General features: G+C 39.5%; 1 protein-coding gene across 1 annotated transcript in view; it reads left to right on the top strand.

Moving 5' to 3' along the window:
- Positions 1–19,425, top strand: part of WDR72 (WD repeat domain 72) — a 223,968-nt gene that overhangs the window by 29,291 nt on the left and 175,252 nt on the right. The window contains exons 9-12 of the mRNA XM_027775611.1: positions 879–1,020; positions 2,499–2,744; positions 7,506–7,726; positions 11,407–11,602. Of these exons, the coding sequence (XP_027631412.1) occupies positions 879–1,020; positions 2,499–2,744; positions 7,506–7,726; positions 11,407–11,602 (805 nt within the window). The remainder of the gene's footprint in view (positions 1–878; positions 1,021–2,498; positions 2,745–7,505; positions 7,727–11,406; positions 11,603–19,425) is intronic.

Consider the following 19,425-nt stretch of genomic DNA (forward strand, 5'->3'; position numbering starts at 1 on the left):
CGTCGTGTGCGCAGCTATGACTGGGTCTAGCTGTTGCTCTGGAACCTCACTATTGGAGCTTGAGGGACCTTAAGGAGATCAGGCCTCCGTAAAGGGACAGTATTATCAAGACATGGGCCGGGGAGTCAGAATCACTAGGTTTGAAGTTCATTGCCATCTCTAGCAACACAGATAAGTCAACCTCGTGACTCCCAGGTTGCTTGTCTGTAATGAAGATAATGATAGCGCCAGCCTCACGGAATTATTGGGGATGATTTAACTGAATACATGTGAAGCCCTGAGAGTAGTATTCACACATGGCAGCGTGCGTAATACATACACAGAACACGGTGAATAAGCGTTCGATACTTTCATCACCTCCCTGAAGTCTGGATGACTGTGCTTCTTGGTTTTTGTTTTTGTTTTTGTTTTTTTTTTTTGAGAGGTTTTCGCTATAGGGCGCGTGCACTCCCAGACAGACAGACAGAGACAGAGAGACAGAAAGCGAGAAATCACCCCCCAGAGGGGATGGTCACGCCGCAATCCCTTCTCCTCCATTCTCCTCCCGGGATCTTGGGCGCGCACGCACACGCGCCCGGCGTGAGTTTTAAGCCACCGGGTCCGGGACGCGAACCGCGGTCGACTACGTGGTAATCCAGCGACATAGCCATTACGCTAACTGCTGGTTCCCTGTGCTTCTTGTTTTATGAAGACCTATCTTTGTCCCATATCACAAATGATTTTATTGAGTGGATCTGAAACTTTCAAAGTGATAGGAAATAAGTGGAAAAGATTTAGTTCATCAGTGACATCTTATTACTTTATTTGAAAACACCATTTGCCCTCTACAGTTAGATGTTTCCTGCTTACTTTAAAAGCTCACTTTTGTTTTGGAACAGAGCCGTCCCTTTGTTATGGGCTACATGAATGAAAGGAAAGAGCCTTTCTATAAGGTACTGTTCTCTGGAGAAGTCTCAGGAAGAATTACTTTGTGGCACATCCCCGATGTTCCTGTATCTAAGTTCGATGGTTCTCCTAAAGGTATGACAGAGTCCATTTCTTTTTCTTTTTCTTTTCTTTCTTTTTTTTTTTTTAACTTAGATTTTTCTTGCTATTAGGCATGTGTGCTTGCTGAAGAGACAGAGAAAAAGAAAGCAAGAAATCACCCTCTTGGGTGGGGGGGATGGCCACATTGCAGTCCCTTTTCTATTTTTGTCTCGGGATCTTGGGCACATAAACACACATGTCTGGCATGAGTTTTGAGCCACCAGATCTGAGACATGAACTGCAGTCAACTATGTGGGAGTCCAGTGACGTAATCATTATGCCATCTGCTGGTCCCAACAGTCTCCATTCCTTTTTTTTTTTTTAAATAATTATTTTAATTTTATTTACTCATTCATTTATTTTAATTTGACCAGAGAGAGAAGAAAGAAAGCAAGAAAGCAAGCCACCAGTGGGGACCAGCAGTTAGTGTAATAGCTATGTCACTGGACTCCCATATAGTCGATCATGGTTCGAGTCCCAGACCCTGTGGCTTAAACTCATACCAGGCATGGGTACGTGTGTGCCCAAGATCCTGAGAGGAGAATGGAGGAGAAAGGATTGTGGGATTGTGGCATGGCCATTCCCCTGGGGCGGGTGATTTCTTGCCTTCTATCTTTCTGTCTCTCTCTGTCTTTCTGGCGAGTGCACACACCCTATAGCAAAAACCTCTCAAGAAAAAAAAAAAGAAAGAAAATGAAAAAGAAAAGAAAGCAAGCCACCAGGTCCAGGACTTAAACCATAGTCTGCGGCCATGTAGGAGTCTCCAGTGCCACCTGCTGGTCCCTGAGAGTCTCCATTTCTAATCCCATGTCTCCCAAAAACAAATTTGAAATTAACACAGTGGTTTTCTTCCTTTTCTTCCTTCCTTCTATCCTTCCTCCCTTCCTTCTTTCCTTCCTTCCTTCCTTCTTAGTTTACTATAAGACTCATATACTTGCAAGAGAGAGTGAGAGAGAAAGAGAGAGAGAAAGTGAGAAAGCACCTCCGAGGGGAGATGATCACACTGCAATCCGTTCTCTTTCATTCACCGCTCAGGATTTTGGGTATACACACATGCACCTGGTATGTTTTTCAAGCTGTTGAGTCCAGGACTTGAACCTTTTAGTTAGTCATGTGGGATCCAGCCACCTTAACCACTATGCCATGTAGCTGGCCCCCTGGCCCCTGGGTTTTCTAAGGTGAGTAAGCTGGTGCTACACACAAGGAAAATTTTCTCATGTACCACTGTGTGTTAAATACCAATGTAAAAGCAGGCAAAATTATGAAGCTTATAGATTTCAAATAATAATTTGACTGATATAATTCAAATGAATGTCACATGAACTAACAAGGAATAATGCTGATCATATGAATATGGTATAGGGTAGTGGACTTTATTTATATTTTTAAAGGGATGGTGCCTTGATAATATTTTCCATATCTATAATGAGTTGATAAACCCAATTTTCCTTTTCTGTGTGTTTTCTTTCTAGAAATACCAATCACTACCACCTGGGCCCTTCAAGATAACTTTGATAAGCACCACATTGTGTCACAAAGTCTTACTGACCATTTCTCCAAGTTCAGAGATGGGGCAGGCACTGCCGTGGTCACTTCATCAGAGTATGTCCCAAGTCTTGATAAACTCATATGTGGCTGTGAAGATGGGACGATTTTTATTACACAGGCTTTGAATGCTGCCAAAGCAGGACTTCTAGAAGGCGGTTCCTTATTAAAAGGTTAAGTTTATTTAATTTATCTAAGCTTCAACTTTAGTGAGCTGAACTACAGAAGAGCAGAGGCCTAAAGAATTTGCTGGCTTTTCCTGATAAGTTTGTCTATTTTTTCCCCCCAGGTTTTTGCCATAGAACATGTTTGCTCACTAGAGAAAGACAGAGAGAGGGAAAGTGAGAAATCAAATCAGCCCCCAAGTGGGGATCCCGGCCATGCTGCAATTCTCCTGATTCTCTTCTAGGAATTTTGTGCACATACGCATGCATTCCTGGCATTATTTTCAAGTTGCTGGGTCCAGGACTTAATTGCGATTGGCCATGTGGGAATCCAGGGCATTAACCACCTGCTGGCCCCCTGGTTTTTTTTTTGGAGAGGTTTTCGCTATAGGGCATGTGCGCTCGCCAGACAGAGAGAGACAGAGAGACAGAAAGCGAGAAATCACCCCCCAGAGGGGATGGTCACACCGCAATCCCTTCTCCTCCATTCTCCTCTCGGGATCTTGGGCACGCACGCACACGCGGGTCTGGGACGCGAACCGCGGTCGACTACGTGGGAGTCCAGTGACATAGCCATTACGCTAACTGCTGGTTCCTGGCCCCCTGTTTTAATGTTAAAGTAAAATTTCTTGTTTTTAAAAAGCACCTCAAGTGAAGGTTATACAGTGAGAAATAGAAGTTTCTCTCCTTACTTAATCTTCTAGTTCCTGTCACCCAAAGCAACTGCTTCTAACTATTTGTTTTACCCTTCTTAAACTTTCTGTGGTATGCAAATGCATACCAGAATAGCAGTATACATCTTTTCAATTATATTACACAGATACAAGCACACACTACACAGTTCACTGAGCATCCTTAAACAAATCTTCACAAAATATTGTAGAGTTCATTGCTTATGAAGTTGTTCTAAATGATTAGTAATAATCAAATTTTAATTTATAAAGTCTCTTACTGGATAAGCCAGTGGCATGGTGGTTAAGTCAGCTGGACACTTCATGGCCAATCATGAGTTTCCAGACCTGGACCTGGTTGCTTGAAAAACATTTCAGGCATGTGTGCGTAACATGCCCAAAATATTGAGAGGAGAATGGTAAAGGGAGTGGTGTGATCATCCCCTCCTGGGGTAAGAGTTAGGGGTGGTTTCTCACTTTTCCTCTCTTTTTAATCCCTCCTCCTTCCCTCCCTCCCTCCCTCCCTTCTTCTTTTCTTTCTTTCTTTTCTTTCTTTCTTTCTTTCTTTCTTTCTTTCTTTCTTTCTTTCTTTCTTTCTTTCTTTCTTTCTTTCTTTCTTTCTTTCTTTCTTTCTTTCTTTCTTTCTTTCTTTCTTTCTTTCTTTCTTTCTTTCTTTCTTTCTTTCTTTCTTTCTTTCTTTCTTTCTTTCTTTCTTTCTTTCTTTCTTTCTTTCTTTCTTTCTTTCTTTCTTTCTTTCTTTCTTTCTTTCTTTCTTTCTTTCTTTCTTTCTTTCTTTCTTTCTTTCTTTCTTTCTTTCTTTCTTTCTTTCTTTCTTTCTTTCTTTCTTTCTTTCTTTCTTTCTTTCTTTCTTTCTTTCTTTCTTTCTTTCTTTCTTTCTTTCTTTCTTTCTTTCTTTCTTTCTTTCTTTCTTTCTTTCTTTCTTTCTTTCTTTCTTTCTTTCTTTCTTTCTTTCTTTCTTTCTTTCTTTCTTTCTTTCTTTCTTTCTTTCTTTCTTTCTTTCTTTCTTTCTTTCTTTCTTTCTTTCTTTCTTTCTTTCTTTCTTTCTTTCTTTCTTTCTTTCTTTCTTTCTTTCTTTCTTTCTTTCTTTCTTTCTTTCTTTCTTTCTTTCTTTCTTTCTTTCTTTCTTTCTTTCTTTCTTTCTTTCTTTCTTTCTTTCTTTCTTTCTTTCTTTCTTTCTTTCTTTCTTTCTTTCTTTCTTTCTTTCTTTCTTTCTTTCTTTCTTTCTTTCTTTCTTTCTTTCTTTCTTTCTTTCTTTCTTTCTTTCTTTCTTTCTTTCTTTCTTTCTTTCTTTCTTTCTATGGCTAGTGCATGTACCCTACAGCATACTGAAAAAAAGAAAAAAAGAAAGAAAACCCTTATTAATTGACATTTAGGTTTTTTCATCTTCCACTATTAGGACAAAGCTGAATTGATTGTCTTTGTATATATGTGGGTACATCTGACTCATTAATTCCCAGGAGTAGAGTTACTAGACCAACAGTTGTTTGTATTTTAATTTTGAAAATATATCTATAATGTTCTATAAATAACATCATTATGCATGTATTCCAGTCATAATTTGCAACAATACCTTTCCCCCAAACGTTTTGCCAACTTTGTGCTTAAATATTTAATCTTCACCAATTAGGAGAAATATGCTGTCTTTATGTTGTAATTTTTATTTCTTCGCTAATGAAACATACATGTGTTCTTTTGTTTTGTTTTGTTTTGTTTCTGAGATATTTGTTATAGGGTGCAAGCACCTGCTGGAGAAACAGGGAGACAGAATGAGGGAAAATGAAAAATTGCCCCCTAGGGAGGGATGACCACGCTACAACCCCTTCTCCTCCATTTTCTTCTTGGGATTTTGGGCACACATGCACAAGCGCCTAGTGTGAGTTTTAAGTCACTGGATCTGGTTCTCAAACTGTGGTGGCCATGTGGGAGTCCACCGCCTTAACCACTATGTCACCTGCTGGCCCCCACATTTTTGTGTGTTGCAACAACAAATACCTATTAAATAAAGACTGTTGCAACAACAAATACCTATTAAATAAAGACTGTTTTGTAGTATGCTAACTTCTGTAAAGAAAGGATATAGATTTGATTGAAATTTTAGGGCATGTAGAAAAAATTATATGCCAATTTAAAATTATCATAGAAATCCTATTCAAGTGTAAGATCCTTAAGAGTAAAGACTAAATCTTGAAGCCAGCTAGGTGGTGTGGTAGTTAAAGAAGCTGGATCCCACATGACCAGCTGTGAGGTTCGAGTTCTGGTTCAAGTTGAAAACCAAGCCAGGTGCATGTACATACCCAAAACCCGACAAGAGAATGGATTTTAGCATGGCCATCTCCTTCTCTCTCGTCTCTCTCTGGCAAATGCATATGCCCTATGGCAAAACTAATATAAATAAAAACTAAATCTGAATTTAAAGTTTTTTTACATGGTCTATCATTCTCAGCTTGCTTTGGCTACATGCTAAATCTTACTAACTTGTGATTCAGTGATTGACTAAAGTAGGGGAGTAAATGGCAATGAACCGAGGAGAAGTAATGAACTGGTCTACAGCTAAATGGCTGCTGTTAAACGTAAGTGGACCAGCGCAGACCTTCGCATTTTTTATCTAGGCTGATTTATCCTAATATCCAGAAAACAAGCAGAAACCGCCATTTGGCTTGAGGCATCTGCATTAGCATTCATCGTGGTTTGCTCCGGCATATGAAGTGAGGATGTTCCGGGTGGAATAGAAGTAACTAAAGTATAACAGTGTTTCTTGGGGATTCATTTTCAACCATAGCAGTGAATTTCGCTGACGATGAAGGGAAAAGCAGGATGTTTAGGGAGAAGAGTAATCCACTGACCCAATAGCTTGTCAGTTCTCATGTGCTCCAGGACAGCTGCGGTTTGAAATACCCATGTGCCTACCCAGTGCTAAAGAGAATGCTAAGAAATCACTGCCCACACCAGTGTGGTCTGAAGTAAAGACTACCATTACTCAGTTTTTCATATGTGGCATATGTGGTGATAGGGAAAGGCAACATCCATGGTGACAGAGCCACGGAAAAAGGCAGATTTGTTTAACAGCAAAGCTATGCTCTTCAACATTCTGCTTTGTTTTTTCCTACCTGGATGCATGTCTCTTAAACTCTCTGAGCTTAATATACTTCTCATTTGTAAAGCAAAGAGATGCAACTAGGTCATCTCTTAATAGCTTTCAAAGCAAAGATACTCTGTAAAACTTTCTTGTGTACTAGCTCTGGTGATACTAATTTAAAGATCAGTAGTCATCCTCTGAACTTATTTTTGTGAAAGTAAAACATGTGAATTGCTCACTTTTTTAGAACAGTGTTTCCTATTTTGTGGCACTGGAATTAGTAACTTACTAACATCCTTAAAGAATTAGTGGACTTCAGGGCCAGCAGGTGGTGTGGTAGTTAAGGTGTTAAGACTCCAACATGGCTGACTATGGTTTTATCCCAGACCTGGCAGCTTGCTTTCTCCCTTTCTCTGTCTCTCTCTCATGTGTGTGCCTGTAGCAAATTAAATAATAATCATAACAAATAAAATTAAACCAATCATTCAAAAAAAGAATTAGTCAACTTCAAATAAGTAACTTTACTGCTTCATCAATAGCATGATCTGACGTCCAGTGAGGCACTTGTCTTTTGAGATGATCTAAGGTTGTTCACTAATTTTCTTAGCCATGTGCATGCTTTAATTCTATGTAGTTTCCCTATATTAAAAATGTATGAAATAGGGCCAGCAGGTAGAGGCATGGTTAAGGCACTGGATCCCACATGACCAACTCTGTAGTTTGAGTCCTGGAGCCAGTGGCTTTAAACACTCTGGGTGCATGTATGTGCATGCCCAAAATCCCAAAAGGAGAATGGAGGAGAAGGGATTGAGGCATGGCCATATCCCTGGGGGTTGATTTGCCACTTTGTCTCTCTCTGTCTCTGTCTCTCTCTGATGAGCACATGCGCCCTATAGCAAAAACCTACAAAAAAAAAAATAAAAGAAGTACAAGGTAAAATTTCAGGACTATTTCCTGAACAAAAATAACTTTTGTATTATTTGGTGTTTGGTTGTTTTTCAGATTTCCCACCTCACAAAGTTCTTCAAGGCCATCACCAAAGTGTTACTTCATTGCTTTACCCACATGGTCTCTCTTCGAAGGTAGACCAAAGTTGGATGGTCTCTGGGGATCGAGAGTCATGTGTCATCTTGTGGAATATTTTTACTGAAGAAATTTTGCATAAATTCTTTTTGGAAGCTGGTCCAGTAACAAGTCTTTTGATGTCACCAGAGAACAACAGAGTAAGTTAAGACAAAAAGTGAAAATAGCACATACATTTGAAAGTTATGTAACATCACAGAACACTTTTTAAAAACAAGGAAAAATAACTTGTATTACCACAAAAAAGGAAAAAAAAATGTTATGTGTGCCTATAATAAAAAAGTTTTAAGAATGATCTTTATATATTCCTAAATTTTGCATGAATTTTATTACTATAACTTATGCACATAATTTGGTTCTAAAGTAAAAATTTAATCAATTCTTAGCTTTACAAAATTGCACTTACTGTTTTAAGTGCTTATACTGTTTTTTTCCTTAGTTCTGCATTTTAATTTTAAAGGTGTTTCATTTTTTTAAATGAAAGCCATAAACAAGTCAATGCAAAAACAAGTCAAATAATGGCAAACAAGTCAAACAATGTGAGAATCTATATAAATTACATATAACATTTGCCTTCAACAAATGCCTATTTTTTAGAGAGATTTTTGCTATAGGATACATTTGCTCACCATAGAGACAGAGAGAGACAGAGACACAGAAAGTGAGAAGGCTACACTGTAATCCTTTCTCCTCCATCTCCTCTCAGGATTTTTGGGTGTGCATGCACACATGCCCGATGTGAGTTTTAGGTTGCCGGGTTCAGGACTAGAACTGTGGTCAACAATGTGGGAGTCCAGTGTCATAACCATTATGCTATCTGCTAGTCCACAACAATTGCTTTTTATAGTATTGATAAATAGATACATTTTCTTAAACATGTTTTTATTTGCTTATTATTTTACTTAACAAATAATGGACTTTTTTTTTTTTTTGAGAGATTTTTGCTATAGGGCACGTGCGCTCGCCGGACAGACAGAGAGAGACAGAGAGACAGAAAGTGAGAAATCACCCCCCCAGGAGGAATGGTCACGCTGCAATCTCTTCTCCATTCTCCTCTCGAGATCTTGGGCACGTCCGCACATGCACCCGGCGTGAGTTTTAAGCCACCGGGTCCAGGACTCGAACCGCAGTCGACCACATGGGAGTCCAGCGACACAGCCATTACGCTAACTGCTGGTCCCAACAAATAATGGACTTTAATAAATTAATGAATATCTAACTTGTACTGGGCAAAATAAGATAGTTTATGTATAATTTTTCTCATGAAATGTCACTTTAGATTCAGCTTTGACCATCAGATGGCCTAGTGGTTGTTGTTTGACTCCCACATAGTTGGCTGCTGTTCAAGTCCTGGACATGGTGACATAAAACTCATGCCAGGCACTTGTGTGTGCATGCCCAAGATCCATTGAAAAGAATGGAGGAGGAGGGATTGCAGCATGGCCATTGCCTTTGGGGGGTGATTTCTCACTTTTGGTCTGTCTCTCTGGCAAGTGTACACATTCTATAGCAAAAAATCTCCCTAAAAAAAAATAAATAAAATACTAAATAAAAAAATAAATTTACCTTTAGTATAGCTTATATCTTTATTAGAATATGAACAAATAGGCATAGAGGTTAAGGCACTGGATCCCACATGGCCTGCACTGTGTTTCGAGTCTCAGACTTGGTGGTTTGAAAAACATACTAGATGCATGTATAGACATGTTCAAAAGCCTCACAGGAGAATGGAGGAGAAGGAATTGTGGCATGGTCATCCCCCCTCTGTTGGATGATTCTCTCTCTGTGTCTCTACTGTGAGCACATTGTGCTACAGCAATAAATAAATAAATAAATAAAAATCCTACAAATAAGAAATGGGAACAACCAACTTTTGAGTTTCCTCTTTAATAAAAGGTCAACAGAAGTAAAATAATTTTGTAAGTTATGTCATCGACTTATAACAATTATGTCTCTATATCATTAAAAAGTTAATTCTAAGGATCAGCCCATACTGCAGTAGGTAAGGGAGCTGGATACCTCATGGCCAGATGCAGTTCTAAAAACTGCCCCAGCAGCTTGAAAAAACATACTGGGCATGTGTACATTCTGATGAGATGGGGGAGGGGAGGAGAAAGGATTGTGGCATGACCATGTCCATTGTTGAGAGTGCTCTTTAAGACCCTCTGTCTCTGGTGAGGGCATGCACCATCTGGCTGAATAAATAAGTAGGTAGGTAAGTAAGTAAGTAAGTAAATAAATAAATAAATATCCAGCTCCAAATTAAACTCGGAGAAAATTTACACTATATTTTTGTAGTAAGACATAATAAAAACAATATTCCAGCAACACAGATAATTCAACAAAACAGTGAAACAGTTAAATGACTTAAAAACAAACAAACAGAAACTTTCATGTGGTGATTTGGGATACATTGATACAGATCTATTTGTAAGGTTCTTCTCTCGCTCTCTCTCTTTTTTTAAAGTCATTCTTTCAGCTCCAGAACAGTAGTCCAAGTTAGTTCTATTCTTGACCTCTTTTACTGCTGCCTCAGTCACAGATGATTTAATTCTAAGGACTAAGATCTATTCAAAGTCCAATAAAACAGAAGTTTGTGAAAAGGCTGTTGAGGCAATCCTTCGGACATTCAAAAAAATCCCTATAGCAAAGTTTCTTGAAGCCTGAACTATAAATTCAGAAACCAAGATCTTCTACCCATTTTTCTATAATTGCTTCCTTTTCTTGCTTCTTCTTACAAATTCTTTTAACTTCACAATTTCAAATGCTTAGAAAATGAGTTCTGATGAATCTAGGGTGGGTCGCTCCAATGTGCCATCTTGGGCCATGAGATTTGTATTCACATGTATATATGGAAGTTTCCTGAAACACACAGGGCCACCCACCCTCAAGCCTGGGGGATAGGCAGGTTTTCTAAGAGGTAGGATAACTGGGGGGAAATAGCATCTGATCCACTCTAAAAGTCTAGGCTCAAGATCTATCACACTGGCCATTTATGATGTTTGTTCCTTCAGACTTTCTGTAGTCTTCATAAAATACAATTAGGTTCCCCAAGCATATTCCCCAATGCCCCGCAGAGAGCTTAATGATGGGTACTGGAAGATCTCAAGGGATCTGAAATGATGCTTTAAATATAGCAGCTTAGATTTTGGCTGGATCGGTAGCACCCAGAAGGATGGTCATTGTCCTAAACTCTGTTCAAGGTAACCACATGCTGACTTTCCAAAACGTGTCTTAGGGATCATTGTCCTGTGAGCCTATTTTTGGTGCTTGTGTCTTTGAGACTGTACGTTCTATTGGAACTATCTAATGCTTACTTCTTTTAGATTGTGTCTACACTGAGTTTCCTGTTTGGATTAGAATCTGTATAGTTCTGGGAACAGCACCAAATCACATTTTGAGGCTTTAAGTGGAAAACATCAACTCTCGATACCCTTGGGCCTAAGCTTGTGTCTACAAATAGCTTCTTTTTGTGGCAACAAATTAGTTCTGGGGTTTATTTTCTTCTGCATTATTTCCGATGTCTGCCTCACTGCCTGAATTTGCTGAGTGATAGTCAAGTCCTTCATTTATCTTATAAGTAGATCTTGCCTAGAGTTCTCCTTTTTACTTCCATCTTTTGACCTTCCTGATTGTTGAGTTTAAACTCTACTCCATGTTTAAAACTCCTGCATAGAATGTTAGGGGGAGAGGTGCTGTGGACAGCAGAAATATCCTTTTGTAAATGGGGCTTTAGCAACATTTTTTAATTACATCTGATTTAATCCCATAAAGAAAGCATTTGACTATTGACTTACACAGGCATGTTATTTTCTCACAGCTAAGAGGCGATCAGGTGGTTTGCTGTGTGTGCAGTGACCACTCCGTGACTCTCCTTCACCTTGAGGCAAAGAGGTGCCTTCTGCGTGCTCGGAAGCACCTTTTCCCTGTGAGGATGATCAAATGGCACCCAGTTGAGAACTTTTTGATTGTTGGGTGTGCAGATGACTCTGTCTACATCTGGGAAATTGAAACAGGTACGTTGAAATTTTACTCTTCTTCCTTTCTCTATTTGTGATGTTCAAGCATTTGGCCCAGTAAAGAGATTCAGAGAAGATATGATGGTGACCTCACTTGCTTTCATCTTCATTTGGGCTGTATTTAATGGCTTTGGTTGAAGGCATGTGTGGAAAATAATACACAGCAGCCCAAGTCAGATCCTGAACAACTGATGATTAGCTGACAGGGCAGGGCAAGGAATGAGCCGGATATTTCTGGAAGCTATAAATAAAAACATAAGTTATCTACTTTAATTATTAACAAGAGAGAAATTTAGTGTCCTCCTGGTCTCAAGTTATCATTAAATTCTGCCTCCTTCAGCATACTCACCATCTCAGCAATGTTTTGAGCTAATTGATGATCTGTAATAATGGAGTAAAATTAATTACAAAACTCCAGAAAGTTGAGTCAGGGAAACTGAAAACTGAGTGACTCAGTGGAACTTTTGATACTGTAATGTAGAGAATATATAGTTTGACCCTTGAAGGTTTTTTCAAAAGTGTTTTACTGTGTAGGAGTAACATGTTTCAGGAAAATGCTGGGAACATATCAAATGAGGTGAGATAATTAATGAATGTGAGTCAGGGGAGTGTGCTTAGAGTACATTTTACTGAAACTATTGCATGATTCCTATTGATTAATCAGTGGTGGGTTTATGATGGGTGCTATTAACAGACTAGATAGTTTATAATATTAGTTCAGAGCATACTTCACCAAAATAATTGCGATTTTCTTTGCACTTGACTCTCATGGGCTAACGATAATGACTAATGTACTAGCTTATAGAAGATACAACCTAATACTGCCTTAAATTTGTGCCTTGTTTTAGAGCTATGCTGGATTTTCACATTCATTTCCTCATTAGATTCTTAAGACTTCTGGGGTGGGTAGGAGAGATCTCATTCACCATTTCACTGATAAAGAATTTGGAGATCTGATTCATAAATGTTTAAGATTGCACAGATATTTTTTGCTATGCAAAGTAAATGTTTGTAGAAAAATGTAAAAATAAATAAATGAAAGAAAAAAAATAATAAAAAAAGATTGCACAGATAATTAAGTGGTGAGCCAATGAGATTCCCTGTTGTTCTTTGCATGATATACACACAATTAGTAGTTTTAGAGTTGTTAAGTAATTTATTGATATAAATGGCAGTTGAGTATAATGGGTAAAAGAAGCTCTAAAATAGGGCTTGCCCTCATGAAGAATTATATATGGGGTCTTCAAAAAGTTAATGGAAAATGCTTATGAAAAGCTTCATAGAACTCAAAAATTTGTGCACCAAAATAAACTCATATCTTAATTCCATTTTTCTATGAATATTTTTGAAGTCCCATCATATGACCTTGGAAAATTATTTGCATGTCAGTTTCCTCATCTATGAAATGTGAGTGACAGAGACTGTCTTCCTTTTAGGATTAAATGAGGATTAGGATTAAATACCTATTAGGATTAAATACCTACAGTGCTTGTAAACAGTGCCTATATGTGGTAAGCCCTTAGTAATACTTAACTATAACTGTGATTATCAAAGAACACAGCAAAACCTTGACTTCTACTTGTAAAATGAGTATGTGAACCATATGTATTCATAAGTGTCTACAGTTGTGTTTTCAATTGTAGTCTCCTTAAAAACAAACATATTTTTTTCACAAATAATAGAATCCAGTAAGAAATAAAGAAATATCTGGGCCTTTACAAGTCTTCATGGCCCCATTTCTCCATTAGGATCCTTTCAGGCTATGTGACTTTTTATATAGTATTAGGTTGTTGGGAAAGTCAGGGTGCATTTTTGCATAGAAAAATACCTCATGAATTTCAGAACAACCTAATATGTTCCAGTGGGGTGAGAAGAAAAAGAGGTTGCCAAACTAGTAGTACTTTTTGATATTATATTTACTCTCAATTTGTATTTACTTTTATTATTTATTTTTTACTTTAAAAAATGTTTATTTACTTCTTCCATGAGCTATAGACAGAGAGAGACACACACACATAAACACACAGGGAGATAGCACCTCCAACTTCAATGCCACAATCTAGCCCAACTTTAGCCAGTCCTGAATCACAGGCATGCTCATGCCTGGTGTAGTCAGGGAGGCCTCTGAACATGAACCTAGAATCTTCTCTTGTGGATCAGTCTTGCAGAGCATCACATTATACCACTGTACCACTGTCCAGAACCCCTCTTTCTTTTTTATATACCTAAAATATGTAATCAAATGTTATAGAACATTAGAAAAATAAAGAAACAGAGACATTAATTTTACCCTACCATGTAAAGATAAGTGGTATTAATATTTTGATCTACTGTCTGTCTTTTCCTGTCCATAAGTAGATGTCTATCTTGTATTTCAGTCACAATTCTGAAAGGAAACTGAATTTAACCCAGATAGGTCAGATGAAGAGACTTTAATGAAACAACTTTGTACAGAGGTGTGGGTAGGGACTGGGGAACAGATGGGAATGGGTGGTGAGATCTCCAGCATCTAGACACTGGCAGCATCAGGAAGCTCTTACCAATGCTAGGGCTCAAACAACAGAGAAGAAAATCATGTTAATGGAACCCAGTGATAATGGAAGCCAGTGAGGACGGAAGCCCAGAAGGAGTGGTCACCCCTGCAGTCAGGGAAGAGAAACAGCTCCTGCCAGGTACAGGATTGAAACAAAACAGAGAAAAAGCCTCTTCTTCCTCTGCACTTGTCTCCTCTAGGTTAATTGGACTGGAAGTCACAGGGGAAGAGCATTTAGTTCTGAGCAACAGCCTCTCTGTACACAGAGCAGAGCATAGGATAGAAAAGGATGGAGTGAGTTGTCAATTGGCAATAATTGCTGTAGTGACCATCATGGACACACCATACTTTAATTCAGGATTCTCCTGTGTTTGGTTATTTATATTAGTTCCTATTTGAAGTTTAGTTTAGAATTGCCATATTGAGTAATACGTATTCATATATTGCCGAATTCATTTATGGAAGATTTGTTCCAAATGAGGCTGTTTACCTCTTTGGCTATCTACATTAATAGTGGAAAAACAAACTCAAGACCAACCTAGGGGGTACAGTGCTGATAGCCACTTGGTTGACATGGCTTTGGATCCCTGGGTTGGCCCGAAAATGTTCTGGGGCTGTGGGTGGGCATCCAAGATTCTCAAGAGCTAGAGGGCTGGGGAGAGGAATCATGGTACAGTGAGACCCTGTTAAGGGTGCTTCTCCCTCTCTTACATATACATACATGCACTAATGTTAAAAATAAATAAACACAACCTCAACTCTACCTAATATAGAACTTATAGCAGGTGATAATATTACTAATAATTGTATTATTTGTGATGAACCCCTCACTTTAAAGCGTCATGTCATTGGCCATTTCGTTTGAGCCCTAACATTCCCTGTGGCAGTGGGTGATGGTCCCTCTTTCCTCACCACACTTATTCCTGTCAAGTAAGCTCATGCTGTTTCTTTCAGTCTTGTGTCTGGTCCTGGCATCATTGTGGGTGGCCTTTAATCTCTGCAATTCCAAAATTGCTTAAAATTTAATGAACTCATTTCCCAAGATGAATTTCAGCAGGTCACAATGCTTTTGTCATCTTCACTGTACTTAATTCTGTCTTATCCTTTTTGTGTCAAGTAGAATAATATGGAATGGGGAAGCTTTTCCATTTGTATTTTCATAAAGTTATGGAGAAAAATACCAGCAAACAGCAAAACAGTCTAAAAAGACCTCTGTGAGCATATGGGATGCTTGTTTACTGAAGTGCCTTGCTCGTGAGTAAATGAATGGATGAGCAATGAATGAATGAACTAACTGAAATGTTCGTGGATCTCAGTACACTGAATACAAATGAGCTCACCTTTACATTGACCAACCATAATGGCTCTTTGATCATGGCTGCCCAACGGCAGATAGATGCAACCTTAGCTTTCTTCTCTAAGACTCCCCTAGGGCTTCTGGAGTTCCCTTAGCATGTCTCACCTCTTTAGGTGTAGATTTCTGTGTTTTCTACTCCAATGAGTTTTTCTTGTATCTTTGTCTGTTAGCTTTGTTTCTACCTGCTCCTTCTGTATGGTTCAAAATTAGTTCCAAGTATGAATGAACCTATTCTTCATTCCATTTCTCTAGCACTCTAAATATATAAAATAAAAATAGGTTGACATGAAGGTGCTTGTCAGATTTTTTATTACTAGATCAACTCTAGACTCCAAAGAGGGAAAATACAAAGTGATAGTGAAATGTTTTGAGGAAGGAATTTATAAAGAAGAAGCAGAGGAAGGGGTTTGAAGACACAGCAGTGGACTCCTAAATAGTCCAGAAGTCTGCCTTGGTAGAAGTGGAGGGTTAAGTGTGGGTGTAGTTTGGAAGGTCGCGGGGTATTGGGTCATTCTCTCTACACCCTTCTCCAGATGTGGAGGATGGAATATGAGACCTGTTTGCTTTCCACCAGTACTGTGTAGCAGCCTATTCTCCCTTCATCCAGGAGTCTCTGGCAGACTACACAAGCGTATTCAGAGGGACTTTCGTCCAGGCCTATTTTATCTTGGCATGATGCTCTCTGTGACAGCTGTCATAGACAGAGGCATGCCAGGGTGGAGTTCCGGGTCCTTGGTGGGCATGTGCATCTCATGGAACAGGCAGACTTAAGTAGAGAGGTACGAGTGCAGAGCTGTGGGTTCTTGTCTTTTGCAAACTGTGCAGTGCTGCCAGTTTGGGAGTCATGAGAGCATTCAGTTTTGCTTATTGATTTGCCGGATGTCCCGTGATGTTTAGGCCTGATTAGGAAGGAAAAAAAATTGGAGATGTCATTTTGATTAATATCTGAGCTCCCTCAGTGTGTTTGGCACTGACAACTCCGGGCAGCTTGGTTGCCCTCATTGCTGTGAGACACAATAGGGATAATGTAATACTGATTTTTTTCCCCCTAAAATAAATTTCAGCTCTGAGCTAATTATCTTTTTAAGAATTGGATTCAAAATAATTCTGAGAACTTTACTGTTCTCAGTAATGAAGTTATATAGCAGAAAACTTGTGTAATGAATTTCTTGTGTGTCATTAATAAAACTGTAATTATTGAAAGTCTTCTGTTAAGCATTTGCCCTGTGTTGTGCTATATCATACAAAGCAACTTGGGTGTATATGTGTGTGCACGTGTGTAAAAACAAAATGTTGTTTGCTTGAAAACAAAATGTTTCTAGGCAAGAGGTGTCAGAAAGTCAGCCTGTTCTCTACAGGGCTGGATATTAAATATTTTTGGCTCTGTTGGCCCTCTGATCTCTGTTGCGGGTATTGAACTCTGCCACTGTAGTACAAGATAATACATAAAGGAATGAATGAGACTGTTCCAATAAAACTTTATTTGCAAAAACAGGCCACAAGCTAAAAAGCTAGATTTGGCCTGCGGCTGCTGTTTAGAGACCCCTTTGAATGATCAGTATTTCATACCACTTCACCATTATGTTGATGGGCTAGCCAGTGACATATTGGTTAAGGCAGCTAGCACCCACATGGCTGACTGCGCATTTTTAGTACTGGACCTGGCAGTTTGGAAAACACGCTGAGTGCATGGGGGTGAGTGCCTGAGAGGAGAATGGAGGAGAAGGGATTGTGGCGGGACCTTTTTTCTGGGGATGATTTCTCACTTGCTCTCTCTCTGGGGAGTGCATATGCCCCATAGAAAGCTTTTAAAAAGGTAGGTTGTAACTTGTAATCCATTATACCTCACTGACTGATTGGTAAGCAGGACGGATATGGTGATACCGAATTTAGTCGCGAGGGCAGGAACACAGAGAAGCATTGTAAGTTGGAAGGTCCCAAGGCCAAGGGCCAGCACATGTACTAGAGCGTATGTCTTCTCCTTGCATTCCGGTGTGTTTTCTTCTGCACCGTACAGTAGGAACACCTCTTACAGATGGAGGTCACCCTTTTGAAACTGTCAAGCAGGGAATTCGACAAGGAAAGCTCTGAGAAGAAAGGAAATGGCTGCCAAGAGACCTGCTACCTGCTCTCCTGAAGCAGAGGGTCTCTGGCTATCTCCCAGAGCTTGGCTCTTAATTTACACACAGTTCGAACAGTTCTGGTCATCTGATTTCTCAGATGACAGATTAGAAGCAGCAAATTACAAGTGAGGAGGCTGTTTGTGGCAGGCACTGTGATAACAGAAGTGACAGCTGATGGGAAGGGAGGACAGCCAAAAGCTGTGTATCACTGCTCAGAGCAGTCTTTCCTGAGCTCACAGGAGGATGGTCACCATCCACTCCCCTCCCCCCGCCCACCGCTCCCAAATGCTGCAGTCGTTCTCCCTGTGGGGGGAGCTCTGATGTATCTATGTACAGGTCACAAGTAGCTGCTAGTCTGTCCCATGACGAGCTGGTGAGCTGGGCTTTCTCCTGCCCAAGTACCACGGGGCTCCATGAGGAATATTTAAAGGCATGTCATCCACAGTAATTCTAGACCTAAGGACATCTCAGAAGTAATATCAAGAGGAGGAAGTCTTAACCGGTGAGTGGGTAGAACATAGGGTCCTTGTGAGTCTATTTTTGTCACATCCTTCCAGTTCTGGCTCAGGTAGTATGGGCTATGTGACCTTGAACTGAAGGCTTTGTTGCTGTGGTGTGTCCTGACACCTTAGCCTGATTGTAACATGGTTTCTGTGGGAAAACACAGTTTTAAAACAACCACTTTTAGAACAACGACAATTCATAAGAAATTAGGGATGAAAGTGACATGTTTCGTTTTCACCACAGATGTTAAATTTTCCCTCTTTTTTTCACTACAGAGCACATGCAAGAGACAGATAGAAAAAGACAGAGAGAAGGCATCACCCATGACAGGGTCTTGTCATGCCACAATCCCCTTTCTTCAGCCCTCCAGCTCCTCAGAATCCTGGATGTCTAAACGCCTTCCTGGAAGGATTCTGGGCTGATCTGGGACTACAACCTGTGGTCAGCCTGTCACTTCCAGCCCTACAGCCCAGTATTCTAAGGCCTATGCCACAGAGACAGTACAGAGTTTTTGTCTGTAAATTTCCTTTAGTAGCGTTTAGCTAGAAAACTATTCAGTCTACAATGATGCCTTATAATCGAAGCATTTGTCTTTTCATAGTTTCAGAGTACATAGTCTTAAAAATAAAAATTAAAACAAAACATTAAGAAAGATCAGTTTTGTCAATGAATAGCTAATAGTTTTCGAAAATATCCAGTGTTTAATTTTCTATAGATTTGATATTGCTTTAATTACTTAGGGTGAGAGGTATATAGAATACATGCAGGACACACTTTTTCTGGGTATATATAATCATATTTGCCCTAATTGAATAGAATCATGTGGTTATTATTATTTTTTTAATTTGCTGTAGGATGCATGTACTTGCCAGGGAGAGAGAGTGAAAGAGAGAGAAAGGGGGAGGGAGAGAGATCCATCCCTTGATGGGGCATGCTCATGACACAGTACCCTCTCCTTCATTTCTCTCTCTTCTTGGGATTTTGGGTATACATACACGTGCCTGGTGTATTTATCCAGGATTCAAACCACACAGCCACGTGGGATTCAGCTACCTTAAGATGTAGTTAAATTCTATTTTTTATTTTTATTTTTTGGAGAGGTTTTTGCCATAGGGCGTGTGCGCTCGCCAGACAGAGAGAGACAGAAAAATAGAAAGTGAGAAATCACCCCCTGGGGGGATGGCCATGCCGCAATCCCTTCTCCTCCATTCTCCTCTCGGGATCTTGGGCACGCAAGCACACACACCCAGCGTGAGTTTTAAGCCACTGGGTCTGGGACATGAACCGCGGTCGACTACATGGG

Source organism: Tupaia chinensis, unplaced genomic scaffold (assembly GCF_000334495.1).
Source record: "Tupaia chinensis unplaced genomic scaffold, TupChi_1.0 Scaffold000576_1, whole genome shotgun sequence".
Classification (NCBI taxonomy): domain Eukaryota; kingdom Metazoa; phylum Chordata; class Mammalia; order Scandentia; family Tupaiidae; genus Tupaia; species Tupaia belangeri.